Source organism: Cariama cristata, unplaced genomic scaffold, assembly GCF_000690535.1.
Source record: "Cariama cristata isolate BGI_N322 unplaced genomic scaffold, ASM69053v1 scaffold22574, whole genome shotgun sequence".
Classification (NCBI taxonomy): domain Eukaryota; kingdom Metazoa; phylum Chordata; class Aves; order Cariamiformes; family Cariamidae; genus Cariama; species Cariama cristata.
This window is the reverse complement of record NW_009614994.1, coordinates 13,418-37,682: the sequence shown is the minus strand read 5'-3', so window position 1 is coordinate 37,682 and position 24,265 is coordinate 13,418. Positions and strand designations below refer to the sequence as shown.

General features: G+C 42.3%; 1 protein-coding gene across 1 annotated transcript in view; it reads left to right on the top strand.

The window, feature by feature from the left end:
• Positions 1 to 485: 485 nt before the first annotated feature.
• LOC104161280 (dihydropyrimidinase-related protein 1) overlaps positions 486 to 24,265 on the top strand; it is a gene marked incomplete at its 5' end in the record, with an annotated part of 34,042 nt that continues 10,262 nt past the window's right edge. The window contains 8 exons of the mRNA XM_009699649.1: positions 486 to 577; positions 5,895 to 6,079; positions 7,601 to 7,765; positions 12,857 to 12,918; positions 14,580 to 14,660; positions 17,850 to 17,918; positions 19,988 to 20,108; positions 21,178 to 21,334. Coding sequence (XP_009697951.1) covers positions 486 to 577; positions 5,895 to 6,079; positions 7,601 to 7,765; positions 12,857 to 12,918; positions 14,580 to 14,660; positions 17,850 to 17,918; positions 19,988 to 20,108; positions 21,178 to 21,334 — 932 coding nt within the window. The remainder of the gene's footprint in view (positions 578 to 5,894; positions 6,080 to 7,600; positions 7,766 to 12,856; positions 12,919 to 14,579; positions 14,661 to 17,849; positions 17,919 to 19,987; positions 20,109 to 21,177; positions 21,335 to 24,265) is intronic.

Here is a 24,265-nt window from a genome sequence, read left to right as displayed (position 1 = left end):
GGACCTTCTGATTTCCAGGTTTCAGCAGCCTCTCCTGACCTTGTCCCTTCCCATTTCAAGCTGTGTTACTCTTCCAGGGGTGCTGAGAGACCCAGGTGAACTCAGCTTGGCCATTGCAGTGTTAGGCAGTTTGTTCTGGGGGCTTCTCTACCCTTTTTGGCCTTTGTACAATAAGGTCGTGGTAAAAAGTAGATGTAGTGGAATTTCAAGTGTTTCCATGTGCAATGAGTTCTGTTTTGAGGAAAAAAGACTGTGATGACCATGGGGCCTGGTGTTCCAAAGTCAGAAATAAACACTCAGTGAAACTGTGGTTTTCCTCTCCACTGTGTATGTACCCACCTGAATCTAGAGCACAGACCTTTATATAGGCTAAGTGCTTTGATATTAATGGTTTTCTATATAATATTAGCTTATTTGTTATCATCATTACGTTATGATGTTTATTTATTTCAACAAACCCACATTTCTTCCTTTTTTTTCCCCCCCAGAGTGACCGACTACTCATTAAAGGTGGAAGAATTATCAATGATGACCACTCCTTCTATGCAGACATATACCTTGAAGATGGACTTATAAAGTTGGTTTTTTAAAATATTGAACTTTTTTTGCATGCCTGTTAGTATAGACCACTGTGATTTCTTGATGATGCTGACCTGAAATCTTGCAGCCAGCATCTCGGTTATCTCTAGATGTGGGGCCATAGTAGAGGAGTGTTTAATTATGAAATTCTGCTATTTTATCTTTACTAAGATCGGGTCAGTGGATAAGTAGAAAATTTCTTTACCATAAGTTGAAGATATTTGCTTTTCAAACAGTTCAATCCTAGTTTCTTCCAAAATAGTCAAGGCAAGTAGGCTCTCTCAACACAAGAAGTAGTGGTAAGGACAATAGACATTTTTTGGGTCCATGTATGACAGAAGGCTCATTACAGCTTTTTTCTCCCATCTAACCAGGGCAAATGCAGCCATGCTGTAAAGGATTGTACGGCACAAAAATGTGTCGTGTGTTACACGGTGATGATGGGGACCTACTCCTCAGTCACCCTGTTGGTTAATGCTGAAGCGTAGCAAGTTCTGTTCCTACAGCATTGTTGTGCATTGCTCGGATGTCCCTTTTCTTGCCTAGAAAAGGTATACGATCTTAAATCTTCACACAATTAGAAAGAAAATCCTACTGATTTATTAGGATATAAAATACTGGAACTGAGAAAGTATTCCTTAGGTGAAAAACATGAAATTATGTGTTACTGATAGCCTGGGAAACAGAGAGATGTTTATGTACTCTACTGGTCCTACCTTGGCTTAGTGGAGATGAGAGTGTCTAGTTTTGCAAAGTTATGTAGTGTGTACAAGCACCCTGATGTACACAAAGATCAAAGCCTTTTTGTTAATTACTAAACATCTTCACTAGTGACGTAACAGGTTTGGTCTCCAGAGGCTGCAATTTCATGCACAGAAACATAATTATGGTTATCTGGTAAATAATTAATTGCCTACTTCTTTTTAGAGCTCCTTTTGTTAAGAATATATAATCAGATTAAAAGTCCAGTTTTTTATATATCCGTGACTACTTACATTATTCATGATTCAGGTTATTATAACAGAAAAAATTCTGAACACTGTTATCGATGTACTGTGTGATTGTCTTCTTAATACTTCACTCTGCCGTTCCAGTTGTAGTGTTACTTGTATTACAGAAGTGACAAAAGCAGCATATTGTTTTAAGTGGAGAATGCACAAAATTTTGAATGCCTGTCTTTTTAAAATGGCAAAAATCAACGAAATTGTGCTTTGAAAGGTATTTAAGTTGTGTTTTTCTGTGCTTTTGTTTGTTCAGATGCAAATTTCCTAGTAACTTTTATAAGCATCGGAACTGTTTTAACAACTAAGTGCATGAGATGCTGAGAGTCTGAAATTGCTGTGAATTTTTGGCTTGATTCCAGAAATGCAGTGGTGCTTGGTAGGCAGGTTAGCAATGCCAAGCTTTCAGCTGCCCTTGTTAAGTGCATAGACTCTCTCTGAAATCCATGCATGGATCCATACCTCCAGAAAGTATCTCAGCTGCTCAAGATAGCTAGGATTAATAATGAATAGACAGGCAGGATCTTAATTTTTAAAATGCCTTTCTCTTTGTGGAAGGAGGCAAGTTTACTATTCAACACCCCGAGTCGTGCCTGGTTCCCTGGATTTAGATGACTCGAGATTTTTCTTTGTAAACTGTGCAAGAAGTCCTGCTCTGAAAAACCAGCTAATTTGTGAGGGCAACCTGGAGTGAGATGGACTTGGGTCCTAACTGTTCAGATGATAAATTCTGCAGTCTAGGAAAGCACTATATTTTCTGGGATTAGTCTCTTTTAGTTTCTGCAGCTGGAACTGCCCATTGTGTCTGAATATTTAAGGTTGCTGTTACATGTTGCTCAGGATCCTTGTTACTCAAGGTTGTGCTAGGACCTTGAACCTCAGGCATCCATGTTCCAGTTGATGCCCTAACTCTCCAGGTGCAGATCCTGCTGATAATACAGAATTCTTTCCACAGAATGGAGCAGACACCAAACCACTCGGCCCAAAAGAGGCAATAGCGTCCTGGTTTTGCTAGGATATAGAAGATCTGGGTTAATTTCCTTATTCTGTGGTGGAAACTGATTGGAAATTAGAGGACTGTGTTTCTCTTGCAGACTAATGAAATGACTAGGATATTTTAATGCTTATGTCTCTGCACATTGTCCTGCAGAGAGGAATGTAGATATAACCTTGAATGTGTTTGAAGATTAGCTATACTTTGGAGGATGGTAGATGCTTTTTCCTACCTATCAATGCTCAAAACTGGCTCCCTAGGTACAAGCGAGCAGTGAGCCATGTGGATTTTTCCTAGCTGAAACTTCAGCCCTGCACACTCGGATGGCAGCTGAGAGGCAGTTCTCTGATATCTAAATAGTAATTTAGATATTTAGTAATTTAAATTGCCATTGGCTCCTAAATAATATATTTTGCTTACATCTATCCTGTCTCTGTTATCCATACAAGGAATGAGCCCTTGTCTCCATACCAAGTGGCAGATCACGGTCTGGTACTTGCTGTCCTCTGCTCCGTCCCTGCCAAGGGGAAGGGTCGAGTCCCTCCGGGCTGGAGGGGACTAACCAGTGTGGAGGATGGGTGGCTGGGGATGGGGTCTCCAGAGCTGGGCAGGAGACCAGCCAAGTTAGAGGGAGCCTCAGATGCCTGAAAGAGATCTGGGCTTGATAACAACAGAAATAACCACAGAGTTCTGGGGGAGGTTTTCAGCTTTCTTAGGTTAAGCTTATGAAGTGTTGAAGCCTGCTGTTTCCATTGTGCTTTAATCAGCTTGTGTACAACACAATTTATCAATTTGTTCAACTGAAGATGATAGACAGCATCAGCTTTCTGTGAGTCTGAGTTTCCTAGTTGCTGGTGCATCAGAAAACCAGCTCAGTCGTTTATACAGCGTCTAGATTAAGTGTTATCTGTGCTATTGTATTTTTTCACCCACGAGTAACTGAACCCCATTCTTATTAACATACACTTCGCATTAATGAGTGAGCAATTCGGGAATCCTGTCACATTATCTCTTACTCTGTGTTCTAGTCAGTCAGCATAAAAATAACCTTGAATGCTGGTGAAAGATCAGCCTTCTCCTAGCCTTAATCTTGATGCCAGGGCAAGAGATGAGGCAGGCTCCTGGCAGGTAATAGCGCAGCATCATTTACAAAGGCCATTTGGTCCCATGTCACTTCAGCATGGATGACTTCAGCCACTGCCAAATAAGCTGTTACTCAACCGTACACTGAAAATAACGAGCAGTGAGTCTTCAAAAAACTTCAGTACATGCTTAGCACTCTTTCGTTTTGTTAGGATATGTGTCTTAAATAGGGAACTGATAGATACTGATTGTGAAAGAAAATAAAAATTAATTACTTTTATATTTTTGTGTAGGTTTTCTTTAATATTATTTTCAGAGGGTGTGGTAGTCGGAGTGCAATTCCATCTTGACATATTTAAAGGAGATCAGTCATGTTAAATTTTCTTTCCCAGTTCAGTTTTTTAGCCGCACAAATGCTGTACAAAGGTTGAAGATTGTTCTGATTAAAATCTTGGGAGTGGATTCAACTAACGAAAATTAGTGCAACACCATTATTATATGTGGGGCTACCTGAGTTTATACAAGCATTCAATCTGCTCATGGGTTGAAGTGCCTTGTGATACGCCTTTGTGAGTCAGATTTTAACAGCAGAGGAGCTTCTTGCAACTTGTTTGCGCGATTGGATGTGCTGGGCTGCTGCTGGCTTTTGCATACATATCATTTCCCTGTTTGTCATGGTATCGTTAGTGCTCCGCACAGCTGTAAACAGGTTATGACATGTTCCCAGTGCTATACGTGTTGATGGCTATTAGACGCCAGACATGGAGTTGTACGGCTTGAAGCCGTGATATTATCAGCTCTCACGAGTAAGCCCTTCTGGGTTCGTTCAGCGCTGAGCGGCTGAGACCCCAGCTTGGGGTGCTGGCGGGGCGTTCGCTAACGGAATATCTGTGCTTCCCTCCAGCCAAAACCCAGAGCACCGGGGGAGCCAAGCTGCTGGAGGTGACATTTTACATAGCATAAGAAACAAATTCTTGACCTCTTGGGGCTCTTTATTAACTCTGGCAGTTTGGCCAAATTCCAATGTGAATAATTATCCCCTTTTTTTCACTGGTTTTAATTAACAGTTATATTAATTTTTGGTTCTAGCTTGTTGTGATTGGCTGTTAATCAGTCGCTGTGTTTTGCTCCATAGGTGGGAATTGCATTTTAATATGGGAGAAACAGATTCAGCAGCCCAGATGTCTGGGGTATTTGTTTAGCTGTGGATAAATGTTACTTTATCCCAGACAAAAGGAAATTAAGACAAGGACTGTGTGTCTGTAATACGAGATAAACTAAGTGAACTTAAACTGCCTTATAGTTATCTCTAAGCCCAAATATATTACGGTGTAACAGTGCAGAGACATGGCTTCCACACAGACCTATGCCTTTTCCTGCTTGGCACCGTGTGAAGTAGACAACAAAGATGTAATGTGGCTTTAAAGGTTAAAGGTTAATTTACTTGTAGTTGTGTCCATGAACACTAAAAGTATTTTGATTGTAAGTATCTGGAGTTTGCTTGATATCAGCATGGGGGACAGATTAGTATTTTTAATAGTGAAGAAAAATACCCTGTTTTGAAGAACTGAAGGGAAAAAGATGACAACAGTTAATTAATATTTTTCCATACAGTTATGCAGAATGTTTCACTATATCTTAACTTTAAGAGGAGGATGAAGAATATGTGACATGGTAGATTAGAGGTGTTTGGATCTCTTAAATATGTATTTCTGTATCTTAGGATATTTAGATTTCTTTTTAAGGATAAATTTGCATTGCTTGGTTACAAAGTAATTATAACACCTTTCTGATGTGCCTTGTGCTTCTGCCATATATTTACAACTCCAGCTTGCTGTCGTATTTGATCTGTTTTTCTGCTTTCATTTAAGAACTTAATATACAAAACCGGAGCCCCCAAGAGAAAGTTAACTCTACATATTTGTAATTGTTTAAAGATAGGAATCATAAAAAAATAATCAGTTTTTAACGCTGGTGAATTACAGCTTCTTTATTGGCCACTAGAGCAGTGCAAAGCAAACCGAGCCCACGGCCCAGCTAGGCAGGCTCATGGATGCTTTGTTCTGCCAGTGCCGTGCAGAGCGGCCAGAGCGGGTGTTTGAGCTTCACCTTTCCTTTGGGGTCCCAGTTCTTTCTGTATGGCCTGTGGGTTCCTCTCCCCTACATGCCTCAAATAGCTTCTGTCCCCTGTGCTTCTTTGTTTAAGTAAAATAATACTGGCTTTCCTTGCTGCCTAGGCAAATAGGAGAGAATCTGATTGTTCCTGGAGGAGTCAAGACCATAGAGGCTAATGGGCGCATGGTTATTCCTGGGGGAATAGACGTCAACACTTACCTACAAAAGCCCTACCAAGGAATGACTGCTGTTGATGACTTCTATCAAGGCACAAAAGCAGCGCTAGCAGGGGGCACCACCATGATCAGTGAGTATTAGCAATACCAACTTCCCACTTCAGACTGAAGCTCGTGTAGCACTTGTGGGGATAGCTACAGGAGGCTCCATACCCATTTTCTGAGATCTGCAATGAATCTTCAAATTTCTGGGCACTGTATTGGAGATCCATTCATGATTGTCACTCACAGTTGGCCTGAAAATGAACCTACCCTCAGAAAGAAACAGTGGTGTGGGGAATTGTCTCTTGGATTTTCCTCTGAGATACAGAACAAGCACTGAGGGATAATATACCTACTCTTGGGGTTTTTGAAAAACAATGTAATTAGTGCTGTAAGTATATGGCGCAGAAAATCTGACAAAGATCTGCTGTTCCCACCTAGTGACATTTCAGGGGCTTTGGAATACCAAGGTGCTTATTTATTCCACCAGGAATTGAGGAAGTCCTTACCAGAGATGTCCTGGAGGAACGTCTTTCTTGGTGGAATGGGGAAGTGTTTCTAGTTGTTAAAGACCCTTCTTCTGTCTACCAGATGGCAGGACAGGATTTATCTCTTTCCTACTAGCAGTGGCTTGGCCGTTGGTTAGACTTTGTGAGGCAGTTGTTCAGTTGACATAAATTGTCTTAGCTTCTTTGTGCAGAGGAACTTCCCAGTGGGGTTTTACTCCCACTGGATTGGGATGTGGCTTTTTTTGCTGAGCAAGTATCAGCTGAGAGGATCTCTGAAAATAAGTGCAAAATGCACTGCTGTTCATTACTTTTGTTAATAATTTTTTCAGTGTATGTTCATTTGATGCTTCCTGTGCAGCGTTAGGTTTGCAAATGCCACTGGTAAGCTGATATTGCTTTGTTTCCCTACTTACTTTTGTCCTAGCCCTGCAAAGATAAGTATATATGCATAAGGAGTCATGTCTTTATTTTATGTCAGTAAACATTGTGGCATGATCAGATGCAGAAAGCCTTGAGACAGTGAAGATGCGTAGTTGAAGCACACTCAGTCTGCCATGTAGGGTGGCTGAGTGTTTGTGCTCTGCATCTTCTCTGTTCAGACCTTTGGCTGTATTCCCAATTCTGGCTGCTGAGCTGAGAAAAGAGTTCAAACATCTCCATTGATGTATTGGTAGGGCAGAGTGGGCCAATTCGGTGACTATGAGGCACTGGGTAATAATAATGCTTACTATGAAATACATAGAAATGGACACATCAGACAATAAATACAGGTAAGTCCAGAACTTGTGATCTCTTACAAAACAGTCAAGGGAAAAACAAATGTTTCCCAAACTGTGAGATGTTTGGCTCTCCCACTGTGTGTCCATTGATGCTGCACCAAGTGGGTTGCCAGACTCAGCTTTAGTATAGACTGTCCACAAAGTCTGCTATACCTGAGAGAGCAGGGCCTGGGTAACATCCCAAAGTTAACGTCTGCAGACAAACTGCCTCCAAGGCTGCTGTTTTGGCTGAGATGCTGGAAGGCTACTTGCTCACAGGCACCGAGGAAATCTGAACAGTGTGTATGCGGTCTGGGTAACAGACACTGACTCTCTTTTTCAGTTGACCATGTGCTTCCAGAACCTGGATCGAGTTTACTGACCTCCTTTGAGAAGTGGCATGAGGCAGCTGACACCAAATCCTGTTGTGATTACTCTCTGCATGTGGACATCACCAGCTGGTATGATGGGATTCGAGAAGAGCTGGAAATACTGGTGCAAGACAAAGGTTAGTGAGTGAAAATCAGTAGTCTTTTTTTCGTTTTATCGAAATATCATATGGAGGTGAAATTTTGAAGTATTTTAATGAATGCATCATCCAGAACAGAAATGCACAGGTACTGGTTATGCTATCCAAGGTTCTGTGCTACCTTGAACTTTTCTGTTCACTTGCTGCTGTGTAAAACAGACCTAAAACTTTGTGCACTGGAGCTAGTCAGCAGCAAGGCCCATGGAGGGAGTAGGCTTACCCTGATACAGGCATGGAAAATTAAGATGTGTATGTTGTCAGATACAAATGTGTCACTTTATGCTTGCTTGTACATGTGGAAATAGGCTCAGACATTGCACAGTTAGCTTTTATTTTAAGGTAAAACTCAGAGATCAGCATTTAGGGTAATCAGCCCAGTCACCTTAGATCCTCTATTTCATGAATGGGGAGAATGAGACGTTTCAAGGTAGCGGTTCGGATTTTAACTAGACTGGAATCGGCCCATTTAGTTGCCTCAAATTAAGCCCAAATATGAAGGGCACATGTGTCTGAGAAATTGTCATCACAGGCTAGATCTCATTTCTCAGCAATGGCTTAGGATAATTTACTTGCTGAGACTAGATTTTCGTATAAAACATGCCTATATTTTTAAAATAGGTTCAAGTTATTAGAAAAAATAGATGCTAAAGTTAGGTACCTAATATTGAAAAAATGTCCTGATTTTCTCAAGTGCTTGGTCTCCAGTGGTTTTCCCTGAAGTTACTAGAAGATGATTTGTTTCAGGACTTACAAGAAACAGGTCATTTTTTTAGGAATCTAAGACACTTATGGGCTTGATTTGGTTCAACTAAGAGGTCTGCTATCATGTGAGATGCTGTAGGTTATCCTACCTGAAGTCCAGCTACCAGTCTAGAATAGTACAGATAAAACCTGTCATAAATCCTTTTCCATACATGCCAGCTCAGCATGACAGCCTCATATATGGAGAGCATCTTGGTGTCACCAGATACCTATGTGTGGGCAATTGAATCCAGCCTTCAGAAAATCCTAGTTTGGATCTAGTTCCTTAAAATTCTACCTAACAGCATGGATTTTCTTTCCAGAAACATTTTTTTTCAAATATTTTTCAGTTGATACTTTCCTTGAAAGTGTATGGTTATTTAGTTACCATGGGTATCTAGTTACCACAGGTAAATCAGAATGACCCTTGTGTTGGGAAGTCTTAAGTAGTGCAGCATCCTTTGTAGGGTGTAGTGCTAGTAATGACTTAGATTTGAAATATTCTCTTTATAGAGAAATGTACTATCAAAGTAGAAAAACAAAGCAAAATCGTGGTTTTGAGTGAGCAGTTTTTCACTGAGATACTATGGAGGTGCAGTCACCTCGGGGAATTTATCCTGTATTGCAGCATGCTAGCAGTACGTGTGCTGTATAACCAGATTTTAGGCAACAAACCCCTTCAATCAGCAAGATTACACGTAATTTAGAGAAACTGCAGCTGATCTTACATAGGTCTTTGTAATATAGGTGATTTTTACAAGGTGATGACATCTGTCAACACTGATAGTGCTAAATCTGTGCTGTTTCCCTGCTGTCAGCGTTAACATGGATACGCTGCTGTGCATTAGCTGACTGTACTCTCAGACAAGTATACTGTGCCTTGTTTCAAAGGTTAGATACTATTTTCCAGAGCTTCCAGGTCACAGATGGCTCAGCACTCCCACATTTGCCTGAGGGCTTACATTAAAAGCCTGATGCAGACAGTTAGGTTAATAGTTTTCTCCAACTATCGAAATGTGAGTTTTCAATATAAATCTGACCTACCTTTCAGTCTTCAGGCAAAGCAGTTATCTGTTCATCGGTTCCTGAAGAGGGATTGTGATGGGGCCCTTGGTGGCCTCTTTGGTGGCCATAGCATTAGGAGGTCGCCTTTGTTCTCACGGATGCTGCAGTATGTCTCAGGCAGTCAATGTGAATTACTCTCGTGTTAGGACACACAAGGTAAGGGCGAGTATGAAAGCACAAGCACAATAGGAAATATTTCAGTGTGGCAAGGGCTTTCAAATTAATGGATAATATCTGCTGATAATTGGAAACATTTGAGCCAGCTGGTACAAATAGACTGAATGTCAGTGGAGTGACACTGGTTTTCATCAGCTGGGAATCTGGATTGAATTTGTTCTTGGCTGATTGTCTGGTGGATGAGTTAGCTGAGTAACAGGGCTCAGCTAATTGTGTTTCAGTGCTGCATGTGCCTAATACAATCTCGGCATGAATAACAGGAGAGCTCACAGAGCTGCTGTTGAGGTGCCTTGTCATGAGGTACAATTGAATAATTAATCACTTTTAAATCAATACAAAGCTAATTTAAGGAGGCACAGGCTTTGGAAGGACCTGGAGATTTTGTAGAACCAAATGTTGACTATAAAGACTCAGGCTTGTAGCACTTCGGCAGCTAATTTGGGACCAGTCTTCTCCAGTATATGCAAAGGAACAACAGCCTGAAATGCATTGACAGAGGCCTCACTTGTTCCTTTAACTACTGCACTTTGTCACTGTTCAAAAAGACCTGGAGCACTGTCTGAAATGCGGAGAGGATCCTATTGAGTGCTCTTGGTGCAAGGTAAACAAGGATGTAACAAATGTTAAGCATTAAGGTCAATAGGCCGTGGACCAGGGCTTTTGAAAAGCCACACATTGCCAATGAGTAGATCAAGACACCAGACCAAGGCATTAGGTATAGTCTAATCTTGGATAGCTCTATATGTAAATTGCTGCTATTTTGTCTTGGTATCTTGTAAAGGTACTCTCTTTCCAAGACAGGGTGGTTCAAACCGTCTCCCCTGTTTGCTGTAAAGGAAGCCCGTGAGATGCCCTTCCGCTTTGTGTGTATCTGATGTGGTAGCCAAGGGCATGGATGTGCATTTAGGTGGGAGAACTCTGCTTCTCCACTGTGGGAGCTGTCGGTAAAGGATAAGCTCAAGATACCATGGCGGGATCCCTGCTGGTATCCCTTCTGCTCTCATTGACTTCAAGGAGAACATTAACATGAGTGGGAGCAAAACTGAGTCATTTTACCAAGGTCAGAAAAGGGCCTAGGAAGATCCAAAGGCAATAAAGAAAAAGGAAGAGAATATATATTACTTGGGTCAATGTATGTCTTCCAACCACAGTACTCAGAGAAAGCTGCATTATCTCCTGCAGGACTGTGATTAAATGAACTATCTTTGGCTAGATCCCAGTGGATAAGGGAGAGCAATAGGTAACCCAGTTGCTGACAGAGAAATGCATACGAGAGGATGCAGTCCGGTGCCATGACTGAGGCTAGTTGGCATGGCTAGGACCAGCCTTGACACATCTCTCATTGCTTCATGTGTGCATGGTCACCCATGCAGAAAAGTGGCTCCCAGGTGCAGCTGACATCTGAGACACTGAGTGGGTTTGTGAAGAGAAAACAGAGCTTTTCTCCAAGGCAGGTCGAGCAGATGTGCTGGATGCTGCTGTGATCAGTCAGAGGGGAGACGGAGCTGCAGGCATGAGGCTGTAAGCATTGGCCCCAGGGAAGATATAGTCAAGCTTAAAGGTTTTAAAGTGGGGACATATTGAGTACTTTGAAACTGCGTAATGAGGAATAGACTGAGGGATTACAGTTAGTAAAGGCCATGTGTGTTTTCTAGGAACTTAAGAAATAGGAAAATAGGAAGAAAGGACAGGCTTACGGGCTGATGAGGCTCCACAGTCCAGGCTGGATTTGCTCAGCGTGGAAGTTGGCAAGGAGAGGCCAGCTTCTGCTTTGGATTTCTCCCTGAGCTGGCTGGACTTAGCAAGAAGACATAATACCAGGGATCATTTCAAGGTTTTATTCTGCATGTATCCTGGGGTAGTTTAGTATTGTAATTGTGAATAAACAAATTCTCTCTGTGTGTGTGAACAGCCATACCCTCTGCCCGAGGATATATTTGCTCAGTCTAGACTCATGAAGGAGTTACATCTTCATCAGAAAGCCTTATTCATTTTGTGTAGACAACAGGAATAACATGAACAGATCTCTTTCTTTTTCCTCTTGCCCCAGTAAGCACAGTTTTCATGACAGCTATTTTGAAATGCAGCATACGTGGCTTAGACAGCTTGGAATTTACTTTTCCTTTAAACTAGAAAACTCTGAGATCAGTCCCTGTACCAAACTGGAGATGTCATCACTAGACTAAAGAGTAAGGCAAATTTATAAACTAATACGAATTCATATGTACAAAAAATATGAACAGAAGATGTTTGGAATTCCAGTTCTGTTAGAATACGAAGCTGTGTAAATAATCAAATCTTTGAAATAAATAGCAAAACTTGTAGGGGTTTGAGTACAGTTGGTTCTTGGCAACCAACACTCAACACTAGCATTTCTTACTGATTTCTAAAATTTGGAGCTGTCATCTTTCATGGTTTTATATGACTGCCAACATAAATCCTTCGATCTTTGAAAGGTGGAAGGAGAGGTATGTGAGCTGCCCTTATAACTGGTTTTAGGTTTTGCTTCCACTCCTTCCCAGTGTCTGCCATCAGCTAAGCTGGCTGCATTGGGCAGTAGGGTCGAGAAAAAGAAAATCTGTATGCAAATTCAGGTACCCAGTTCCAACAGCTTCTCAGTACTTTGGGGGAACTTAAGTAGAAGTTTATCTGTTAAAAAGAACAGTTTCAGGTCAAGCTGAAGTGTTTCTCTCATTAGCTAAAGAAAGCTAAAAAGAAAACCAGTGATTCACAGAACCTTGCGCAAGTTTTTTTAAACTTCACAAACTTTACATGCTTGCTTTAGCCACTGTTGCTTGTCTGTGATTTGGCTACAAGCAATCTCGTTTGCAGTGGTGGCTGAGTTGCTGCAGGGCTGAACACAGGCAGTCCATGGAGTCCAACAAATTCCCCCAGAGAAAAGAGGATTCAGGCTTCTAGTCCTAGTGGCTGTAATTCAGCTATGGAGCCATGCTTTATTTCTGGCAATCACTGGTGAAAAGCCTGGTCCAGACATATTCTATGACTTATTTTTCCTGAAGTTTTTGTTCAAATACAATTTTAGAATCTACTTACATGGCAACACCTTTGAATTTTGTCTTGGAACAGGTGTGAATTCTTTTCAAGTCTACATGGCCTACAAAGATCTCTACCAAATGTCCGACAGCCAGGTATTGCTCTGAATGCTTTTCGTTGCTGTGATCTCTGCTCTCTTCTATGATATCCCAACACTTGAGGAGTTGCTAAGGTTGAATCCCAGAGAAATGTTCCCACTGACCTGGGTGGCACTGGGGGAAATGTGCAGTGGGCGGGGAAGTTCTCTCTGGAGGGTCAGTGCTGAGCAGTGTTGAACATCTACACGTGTTCCTTCAAGTGTATGACATTCACTTTCTGCAAAGATCTTCTGGTGTCTCCCAACACTGCAACCACTCAGCACTGCTCTGGATTTCGCCCTCACTTTATTTTGCTGTTACATTTCAAGAACTCTAGGTCAGAGAGGGAACAAAAAATGAAGCACTTGAGGCAGTGGCAGTTTTGAGGTTTCAAGAGTTCCTTGGTTGCTGAAACAGCTCAGTGGAGTTGCGCTTTGGGGGAGGTGGCCTTTTCTCATTAGGACTGGAGATAACAATGAGCTTGTTTGTCCAGAGCTCATTACAGATTCCAGACTCTTCAGCTTTCCCATTCATAAGTATCAGGTCATTGTAAATGGACAATGGCATCTGTTAGTAATAATGTTTGCTTATTCAGTTGACAAAATGTTTCTTTCTTACTTATTCCCAGAGCTATAGCTCTCAGTCTCTTAAATAACTGTTGTTACACCTCCAATACATGTGGTTTTAATTGGAATTTTAGACATATTAATATATAAATATTCTCTGAGAGGCAGTGCCTGTTAAATTCAACTCCCTGTTGGAATTGCCAAGAGAAATCCATCAAAATGTTTAATGTGTGGCTAGAGTAATGCCTGTTACCTTGTTTAAATGTGCATGTTGCAAGCTGGGTATTCCGACCCATTCAATGCTAGCTGAAGTGACCTAATGCAAAAGTGGACACTGAAGAAACCATGTCTTCAGTATTTGATCTGTGTTCAGAAAGTAAGCTCTCACATTACTGACATCCAGTTTAAACAGGGAACACATTAGCCGAATACTCTTTGGAAAATGAACTGAATTTCAGTACATCTGTGCTCAGAAATTCTCAGTAAAAACAATAGGATCAACTATTTCCCTTCTGTATGGGTGGGTTTTGAATCTTAGAAAGCAGTAAAAAAGGGTGCTCTGGAGAAAATATTGGAACTTTTAATTGCAGAATCAAAGATGTTGGTGAAAGCTTGGCACTATCTGCTCTAAGAAGATGGTGCAAAATGCCTGCACTTCAGAAAAGAGGTGTTCTAGCTGTACTAAAAGTGTCTGTAGTCCATGGGAATAATTCCATTTTACATTAGCTAAAACTGCGGAAAAGAAACTGCTCACTAAACTTAGGCCTGCATGGAGGGGCATGAAGAGGTAGCCCTGCAGTACAAGGGGCTGGGGGAGGCACTGTGTCCGAGGGAGGTGCAGCCCTGCTCGGGACTTCTGACCCTGTCTTGATGCAGAAGGGCAGAAGCTGGTCCTGGAGCTGACTGGTGTGCAAGGGGGTGGGTAAGTCAACACCAAACGGTGAAGCTCAGGCTCCGTGTAGAAAGCAGATGGTGGAAAAGGGAGGTAATTTGCTATTCACCTACTTAATTATCGGCATAGAAGGTGCAAAACTGAAGTGAACAGGGAGCTCTGAGTGTTAAGTAATATGTTTTCCTTATTCAGCAGTGTTTCCTTCTTTGTACTACCTGCAGCTTTATGAAGCCTTTACCTTTCTAAAAAGTCTTGGGGCTGTTATCCTGGTCCATGCTGAAAATGGAGACTTGATAGCTCAGGTGAGTGAACTGTCATTTTTGCTTCACTTGTGAGAAGATAGGCACAAGGGAGAAATAAACCCCTCCAGTCAGAGTATGGGTAGGAAGAAAGGAGCTAGCTGGTAAGTGCCTTAATTGAGCCTGATGCCCTGCACAGCACTGGTATAAAGCCTGGGATGAGAGGATGGCAGAGCATCTGTGAGGTCGAGCAGTGATGCAGAGAGCTCCTTGCCTTGGCGGCAGATGAGGTCTGGATGAGGGGGACAGAAGGAAGCAAGAAGATCTCTTCCGAATCTGTCAGAGACAAGTGAAGCAGAACAATGTAAAGCCTTGCTCAGAGATTTTGGGGACAAAAAGTGGAGTTGGGAAGCTTTATGCTAACGTCTCTTGCTGCAGCTATCAACATAAGCAGCATAGTGAGTTTGGAGTGGGTGGTAAAGCTCTCAGACCTACTTATTTTTGAGAACATTCTTATAAATTTCTGAAGTTTGAGAATAAGAAACGACCGTCATCTTCTAAACGTTTCAAAAATGTGTGTTAAAGTGCAAGTCATGCTTTTTGAAGATGCTTCTGAGAACCAGGAAACTGGACTCAAATTCAGTATGTTCCATTAAAACATCCCGGATCCCCAGTGCAGTCTTTGCAGGTCAGGTCCCCTGCGTAAGTACTGTCCTCACACGGGAGTGTGTTGTAGCTCTGATCTGTGCCACAGCACATCGAAAGAGGTATCCCAAGGACAACAGTCAATAGTAAACCTCCTGCTGAGCTTTCAGAGACCAGGATTCCCCTGTAAAACAGAATGGGTGGGTTTGGGTGGGTGTTGTTATGACTCTGTACATCTGTGGCAGATAAATCTTTTAAGGCTGTTGCAGAGAGGTCTCCCTCTTCTGATCCCTTGTACGTGCATGGAGCCAGCTGATTTATCTGCTGAGCTCTTTATCTGCTGGCTTATCTGCTAAGGACGAGGCTACAGGAAAATTACAATAGCTAAAAAGAAGGTGTCTTTGAGATCTGGACTAGGGAAGCCACCTTGTCTCATGGTTAAGGGAGAACTTCAAGTGGTTGGGCAGTGTGTAAGGGCACTTGCCCACATGGGTTTATTTTGTTTTTCCCTCTGTGGGTTTCTGTCCTTTATCTGTCTGGTAAGAATTTACCCCCTTTGCAAGTCTTCTCGCCCTTTCCCCAGGTTTGGCTGTTGTGCAGTTGTGTCCTTCCCCCACTGAAACCAGGTGAAAACCCTCATTTGGATTCAAGAGGGGAAAACAAGCTGATTTCTCATGAGGTTTAGCATGATTGAAAACTACCAAAATATATAATTTATAGTTCTAATACAACATAAAATATACAGTAGAATGAAAGTGAATAATAAGAAACATAAGAAGTCAGTATTACTGTAGGAATGGCAAAATGAAACAAATCAAATGGCACCCGCAATGTTTTGGTATGTTCCTCATTAAAATCAAGGCACACTCGTGGAATTGCATTTCTGATAGAAATCTGTTTCAGTTACTTTTTTCTTTGATCAACTTTAATATACAGCCATGGAATATGAACATACAGGACAGAAAAATTATTAGCAAAAGAGGAAATAGTAAAAAATGTGAATTATGTTATACATCAACTTATTTCTTCACCATTGCCATGTCTCATAAAATCTATTTTTCCTTATGCTTTTATTTAGAAGGATTATTTGGATAGTGAAAAGAAAGCTGCCTACAGGGAGGTTTTTCAGGACTATCCTGTGTGAAAATACAGATTTGATCTTATCAAACAAATATTCTAGCTTATTAGCACTATCAAATCCTCTTACAGTGGGTAATTTTATCATATGATCTGATTTTATGACTTCCTTCAGGATGCAAATCTATCCTACTTTGTGCAGCCATTCTTTGCCATCTTGCTATGTTTTTTTATATGGTTGTAGCTTTATTTTTTGTTGTATTTTAATTATCTGGAGTCTTTGACTGGCACTGTTCAGAGCCGTTGAATTAATGATTTAGAGCAGCTATTTTTGAGAATACCTATGAAACATTATGATTTTCTAACCAAAATATTTTTAATTACACAGTCAGATTAATACATTCCTATTAATGCCTCCTCAGCCTTGATTGATTGCAATGAAGGTAAAAGTATACGTGAATATTAACTTGCTCAGGTTTTGCTGGAGTATGTTGGTAATGTGCGAGCGTTTCACCCCTCAGGGAGCTGGGATCAAATATTTATTAGATGACAGTGTAAAGTATGTTCGATAACATCAACCTGGTCTCTAGGGGACATTTGTCTGTATCACAGAGTCATTACATTTGTTGAACTCAGCTCATTAGAGATCTGTGGGCAGGGCAGGTGAGGGTCAGAGGTACATCAACGGCTCTGGCCCCACTTCTGCTCTGCTGGCAGACCTGGACCAACGTCAGATCAGAAGTGGTTGACCACCATTTTCTGCAAAAAGGGACATTTATTCCAATACCACTACCAGACCTTAAATTAAAAGATAGGTGAAGCTTTTTGTCTATTTTACAAAATTTATCTCACTGCTGTGAAGCTAGATAGCACAGATTTTCTCTGACAAACCCCCATTGGTCCTAAGATGGGCTTTTTGGTGTGGACACAGTGCCCTCACTACTAGAGAGCACTGTTTTGCTTTCCTGAAAACTATTTTAATGATTCACTCTGTAAGAAAAGTGTTACAGAAAAATGGATGCCAAAGGCAAGACCGTATTTGAAGAAGTGTCAGCATTGCTGAAAGTTTAAGGAAGGTAACAGTGCCTCATGGGTTGCAGCCAGAGAGGAACTTGTGCAAGTAAATAAAGAATCGCAGGCTGGAAATATCCATAATTGCTATTTAGTATCTTGATTGAAGCCTGTTCCCTGGGTTGGTGTCTTGGTGTGAAATAAGACTTTCTGGAGGGCAGAGGAGATTTCTGATGGTGCAGTCCAACGGCTCAAGGCACAAGTACACTCGATCACACTGCAGAGACAAATCTTCCCCTGAAGTCTGTGCTGGCTGTGCAGAACAGACACCGGGGTGGCATGGTACCAGTTTAGAGCCAGTGTTTTCAGCCCTCCTCCCCCAGCAGCAGGCTTATGCAGCTGCATTTACACAGTCAGAAAAGGGGCAGTCAGACAATATGGCTGTTAATCTGCTAGAGGATGCTGGGTGCAAGGGTCTCATCCTGGAGCAGTTGTCAGTATTTATCTCTTACGTTGCAGGAACAAAAGCGTATCCTGGAGATGGGAATCACTGGACCCGAGGGACATGCCCTGAGCAGGCCTGAGGAGGTAAGAGACTTGACTCATTTTGTCATTCATGAAAATACTTTGTTGAGCATGTAGTATCGGAGCTTGGCTTCTGTATGTGGAGATGATAGACGGGTGCGTGAGGGAAGGCAGCTGTCTGCTTCTCCCACAGCCTCTTCCACTATTATTCAAAGCCTTGAAAAGTCCAGGTCCCCTTCAGCTTATTTGTTTGCCTGAAATACCCTTTTGCTGCTGCAGCAGGTATGTTCCCTCGGTCCGGGTATGAGCGTGTCCTTGTACACTCAGGAGTTGCAGCTCCTGCTGCCCCAGGCACGGGAGTCGATGTGTTTTTTGAGTGTGACCCTTGTGATTTGATTTGTGATGACGAGAAAATGTCTTATTAGGGTGAAAATGGAGTATCAGGGTAAAAATCAGCAGTACAGCTTGTGGGTTAGGCTTCGGAGTAACTCCATTCATTAAAATGCTTTGGCTCAAAACCTCCTATAAGATGCATGTGTACATATATACCACGTATGTGCATACGCCCACATATAAATCTCGATTTATGCCGACAGATACATTTGTAGTAGAAAGCAGGCTGTAGAAATGCAAATATGTGAGAATGGAAAGATGCTGCGAGGCAGTTCATTTTATGCAACTCTCTCTTAATAAAAACCAGGCTCTGGCATGGATCATCTCAGGCATCTGGAAAGTGTGTCTTTAATGAGAAGGAAAAGGTGGAGACATGTAGATGTCCCTTAATGTACATAGTTCAGGCCGTTAATGAGGTGATGGAGGGCGGTAGTGGGAAGTGACTGCTTTCCTTGAAGACTAAAGAGACAAAGTCCTGGGGATTTGAGACTATACTTGAAGAGATTGTTGTGGTTTGTAGTTCTTTATATAACCTCTCCCCAAGGCAAAATGAATCGGCTTAATTGGTCGCATTCTTCTGTTGAACTGTTTATGTACTTTTTCATTTTGCTGTTTAACTTCCATCTAAATTATTCTAAAAGAATGGAATTGTTTCCTTTTAATGAGAGCAAGGGCCTAAGGAAAATCTGTATTTGCAGTTTCCAGAAAGGAATTCTGTGTCTTTCTGACCATGCATCTGACCACCTCAGCCCCAGTGCTGAGGTACAGAGGTCCTGCCTCCTTCCCTGGTCTTCTGTGGGTGCATTTGGAGCTTCCAGAGAAAATGTTGTGATAAAAGTCCTAGGCCAACCTGCAGCAACAGTCTGATTTAAGAAAAAATACTTTACAAAACTTTATAAAAAGAATTAAGTCACATGGTTTTCGAAGGGCTAAGTTGCTCAACTTTTATAGCCCAGCGCTTGGAGAGAAATTTCTGAACTGTCAAGTCAGTATTTTCAGTCACAACAGAGTTTTAGGTATTAAAATGCCCATACTGTGAGTCCATCTGGGAAGGAGGTATAAAACTGATGACTGGGGAAAGGAGTCTTCAGAGCCACTGGGAAGCAGAGCTCCTCTGTCTGAAGATGAATTGTTTGTGTGCCTACGTCCCAGCTGGCTCCCTGGGAGGAGATTGCCTTTATGCTTGCTGACAGAGGGGACTTACTGGGCGATGCTTCAAAGGCTTTTATAGATTATGGGCTAAATTCAGTCCATAGTGCTGAAATTGCTGTTTGAGAATACTTTACATTCACTGTCGTGTTATCCTTATGTAGAGATTGTATAGGGTAGGCTGCCAGGAGAGCTCAGAGGTTGTCTCTGAGAAACATTTCCTTGCTTTGTTCTGCTTCCAGCTGCAGGGTAGAAGTCGAAAGCAGAAGGGTGGGAGGGAGGTAAGGAGAAGCCCCATGAGCTGCTTGGATGTGACCTTTCCTGGGGTGCAGGGAGCCAGGGAGCTGCATTTGTGCCGGGGCAGCTGTACCCTGTTAGCGAGTACAGCCAGGCTGTGGTTACTCCTAATGCAAAGTGTCTGAGGCTGAGTTAGCTCCCCGTTTCCCAGCACTGTGTCTCTCTCTATGGAAAAAGCAGAATCAACCCCTGAAGAGTTGTTGCTAAACAGTGAGAATTATGGGTCAGTCCTGCAGTTCATTTGTTCTTTAGTCTGCTTTTGCACTTAACTTTTCCCTCCTTGTTTTTCTCAGCTGGAAGCAGAAGCAGTTTTCCGTGCCATCACCATTGCCAGTCGAATAAACTGCCCAGTGTACATCACCAAGGTGATGAGCAAGAGTGCGGCTGATATCATTGCACTGGCCAGAAAGAAAGGTAAGAGACTTCTCCCTCAAGCTCTTTTTTTTGTTGAATAATAGAACTTGTACATCTTTACCCAAATCACAAGATATAGGGAGAGGTTACCAAAGAATGGTGACACCATCACAGACCCTAAATATTTACAGCTGGGAAAGATGAAGGGAAATCCTTCTACATTTTTCAGTTGAGAAACTCTTCCCCACAAGCTGTCCTCTTGAAGACTGTGTTGTAACTCTTCTTTATCCTGTCTTCCCTTTTACTTTTCCCTTGGACTGCTGTATCTCTGTTCATGGGAGGGAGATATTTTGTTCATAACAGGGTCTAGCACATCCTCTGTGCCTTTTGGCGGTATTTCAGGGTATTACCCTCTGAGGGGTGGCTTGGGCAGTGAACCTGCTGTTAGAGATGCCTAACGCTCACTCTTGGCCTTGCTCCTGGGGGCTGATGTGGACTGGGGACATCTGTGGGTTGACACTGCCTGCGGGAGCCATGGAGGGACACAGGTGACAAAGCACCCAAAAGGGACTTGTGAGCCTGGAGGCAGCCGCTTTCAAAGCTGCATTTGTGAGTCAGGAGTGTTCTGCTGATTCGTGCTACAAAGTGCGTAAGCAATATGGAAAAGCCAAAGAGCAAAATACCGTCTTGATATTTGTATTCTTGGAAACTTGGAGTATGGTGCTCAGGGCCATATGCTGCTATCTGCTGGTGTTGTGCCCAAGCTGGGAGTAGTAAAAAGGCATGTCTGCTGGAGCCCATCCTCCACCTAAATGCACTCCAAATCAGAGCAACAGAGAGAACATGGCTGTGATTAAAACATTACAAATTAAACCCAGATCTGAACTGTCTCCTTCTGGATTAGAAAGAGAGCTTTGTAAATATGCTGATCAAAAGCATGTGTAGCTCAGAGACCCTCGTGACTAATTTTTTATCATACAGACAAAGCCAGGGCTGCTTAATTTCCTGGGAGCTATGCTGGCCATGTAGCAATGCATAAATTATACATGGCTGCATGCAGCAAGCAGTATAATGTGCTGAAGAGAGAGTGGATTGTAACCAGTTCCTGTATATCCTTGCTTTCCCCAAGGTCCCCTTGTTTTTGGAGAGCCGATCACTGCCAGCTTGGGAACAGATGGGACACATTACTGGAGCAAAAACTGGGCCAAGGCTGCAGCTTTCGTGACCTCACCACCTCTGAGCCCTGATCCTACCACTCCAGATCACTTAAATTCGCTCTTAGCATGGTAAGACCTTCATTTTTTTTTACAGGCTGATGATCACGCAAGTGCAAAAGCCACATGGGATGAAGCGTCTAGGGATTAGCTCAGTTTCCTTTAGACCAGTCTCATACATGAGACAGCAGAGAAGGGACACAGAAAACCAAGGATGGTTATATCTCTGTGTTTAGGTTGTCAGTCAGGTGAGCAGGCATGGACTTTCCAGCTCCTGGTTAGTGTGATAGAGAGGCAGCTATTCAGGAATTAATTAATTTTTTTCCTGCTTTTTAAGTGATTCCTAATTATACAGCTTGATAGTCTTTAGTCTAGGACTTCAAACTGGCTTTCTCCCTCGTTCTCTGTTTCCTCCAGCCAAATTGTTAATATGTGATTGGATGGCATCGTCACCATCCAGCATAGGCAGCAGCCTGGTGGATAGATCCCTATCAGTGAGAACAGACTCAGTTTTAAGCCCTGGCCATATCTGGCAAGCACAGATCCTGAAATCGGTGTGGTTCCTGAATGCAGAGATACCTAGAACCGAGAAAACTTTCCTGGTGCAGTTTTTGTCAAAGCTGGTGTGGGGCTGTAAGCTGTGAGCGCTTTTGAGAACTGGGCTGTCCTAAACTATCTTGTAAGTGTTTGTAGCAGAGTTCAGTGGTTTTAGCTTCTGTGCATTGACTTCTGATTTGGTAGTTTGCCTTCATCTGCAATGGACCAAAATCATTTAAGTTTACTTGTGTTTAGTTCTTGCAGCCTTGTTTTTACTTTTAGCTTGCCTTGTGTCTTTATAGGTTCCAGACTCCTCAAGCTGGAAGACAGCAAAGATAAGTGGTACATATAGAGAAGGTATGCCAGGCAGGAGAAAGAGGAGCCTGTCAGGGACTCAGGTGGAGACAGGCTGGTGACTGGAGGCCATCACTTGTCAGGACAGGGGTATGGGCTGACTGTCTACAGGTTGGCAGGCAGAGGGTTATCACTAGAGAGATGAAAGGAATGTGGACAGCAGAGGGAGAAGTGTCTTTCTCGTATAGAAAAGGAGAACTCAGCAATGCCTTGCCAGCACCCCAGACTGTAAACACATCCCTGAAAGTATTTCCTGCCTGTAGCCAACTTTGGGTCTTCTTTAGCTTACGCAAAAGACCATCTGCTTTGAAATGATAAGGAGATTCACAGCTGAAGTCCCACCAGGACAGATTGCTAGTGCGGGAGTGAGGAACTCAATTTACCATTCAAAACCTTATTTAATGCCATGTGGTGGCACTCATCTCACCTGCTACCTCTCCTTTCTAGGGTTTCCAATGCTGTAGACCAAACAGTAGAATTTGAACCCTAAAAGTGACCCATTGGTCTTCCGAAAACATTTCTTCTGAGGTTAGTTTTCCACATGACTAACTGGCAGGCTGTATGGCAGGCACTGCCAGTGTGGCTGATAATGTGAGGCCCCTGCATGTGTAATTCAGGCTTGGGCAGAGCTGCCCTTTAAGTGAATGGGCACATATGTGTGATGGGAAGCTGCCATCAATCAATGCCACTGCTGCAGTATGCACACATATCGCCTTGCACGTGGTGGGTCAGGCTGTGCAGTCCACCAAACCCAGGTTTTAACTCAGCTGACCTAATGATGCTGCACAGACAGCACTACTAATGAATGCACAGCTGAGCTCTGAGTTAAATGCAGTTCTGGTAAGGATACGCAGGAATTTGTTCTGTTGTGATGGTCTGATGGCAGAAATGATTTTCCATAAGTAAGCTTTCTGTTCCTTAAAATAAGGACAAGGAAGAAAAATGACTTTCTGGTCTGATCTGTCACTATCAAGACTGCAAAGAGTGAAGATCATTGTGTGAGGGTAAGGCTCTTACGAATATGTATCAAAAGGCACATGTGAATGTGTATCAAAATGTTGGGCTCTTTACTCTGTCAGACATGGCTATATGTTTTCTAGAACAGAGTCCCAGAATAATAGTATGTGGGTCAAAACAGATTAGCTGAAATAGCAAGAGAATTTTTAGAACTGGAATCCAAATAATGACTTTTTTTAACACTAACTTCAGAAAGACAAACTGAGCAGTCACAGAAGTTTTCATTATCCTCCAGGCATGCAAAAATGGCTTTTTTTTCCTAGTGGCTTAAAGTCCTAGATCTTAAATGACAGCAGCTTAGCCTGCTTTCAGTTTTAATACTTTAAATCTATACTGTGAAACTAAAAAAAGAACTGTATATTTTATCAGTCTGCCCTGCATTTGTGGGGAATTTTATGCAAGGATGATGGTAAAGACAGTATTTCACTTTACTATTGCACTGTTCCTTAGGAGACCAATATTTTGCATTCATTAAAAAATCCTTACAACATTCTTCCTCTGCAAGTATGCAGCATACTGCTTGTGCTGTTTTCTGCAGGAAGTGTTGAGTTTTCACTGAAAAGCTGAATGTATAAAAATCCAGCATGTCTCATGGAGTTTGCAGATTGGATTTACTTCATGAGATTCGGTCCTTGTTTCATCTGTGGGCCATGCACCTGAAGTAGCTTCATCTTCCATGGTGTACTGCTGCATTATTGCCGCTGTGGTATGCCATCTCTTCTGAACTAGAGAGTTGAGATCTTGGTGCTTCATGGAAGATGTAATCTGCCGTGAAAGCCTTGTTTACGGTGAGGAATAAGATGACAAGGTATTGATGTGGCATTTAAAGATACACATATGTCCACTGTTAATTCCCACCATTCCCTCTTTCGGAGATGTTTTCTGTGGTGATCCCTTCATGTCTCTCAGTTTTTCAGTTGATCTGATGCTCATCCCCCATTTGACAGTAGAGTATATTGAGACAGTAGAAGTGCTGGCGTGGTTAACCAGGAGGTGTTGGGCAGCTCTCAAGCGACATGCTTCAGCTCCACAAGTCTCTGTTGGTTAGACTGGGGAGTGCAGTGGCTGTCATTAAATGTCAGAGGAGAGGGAAAA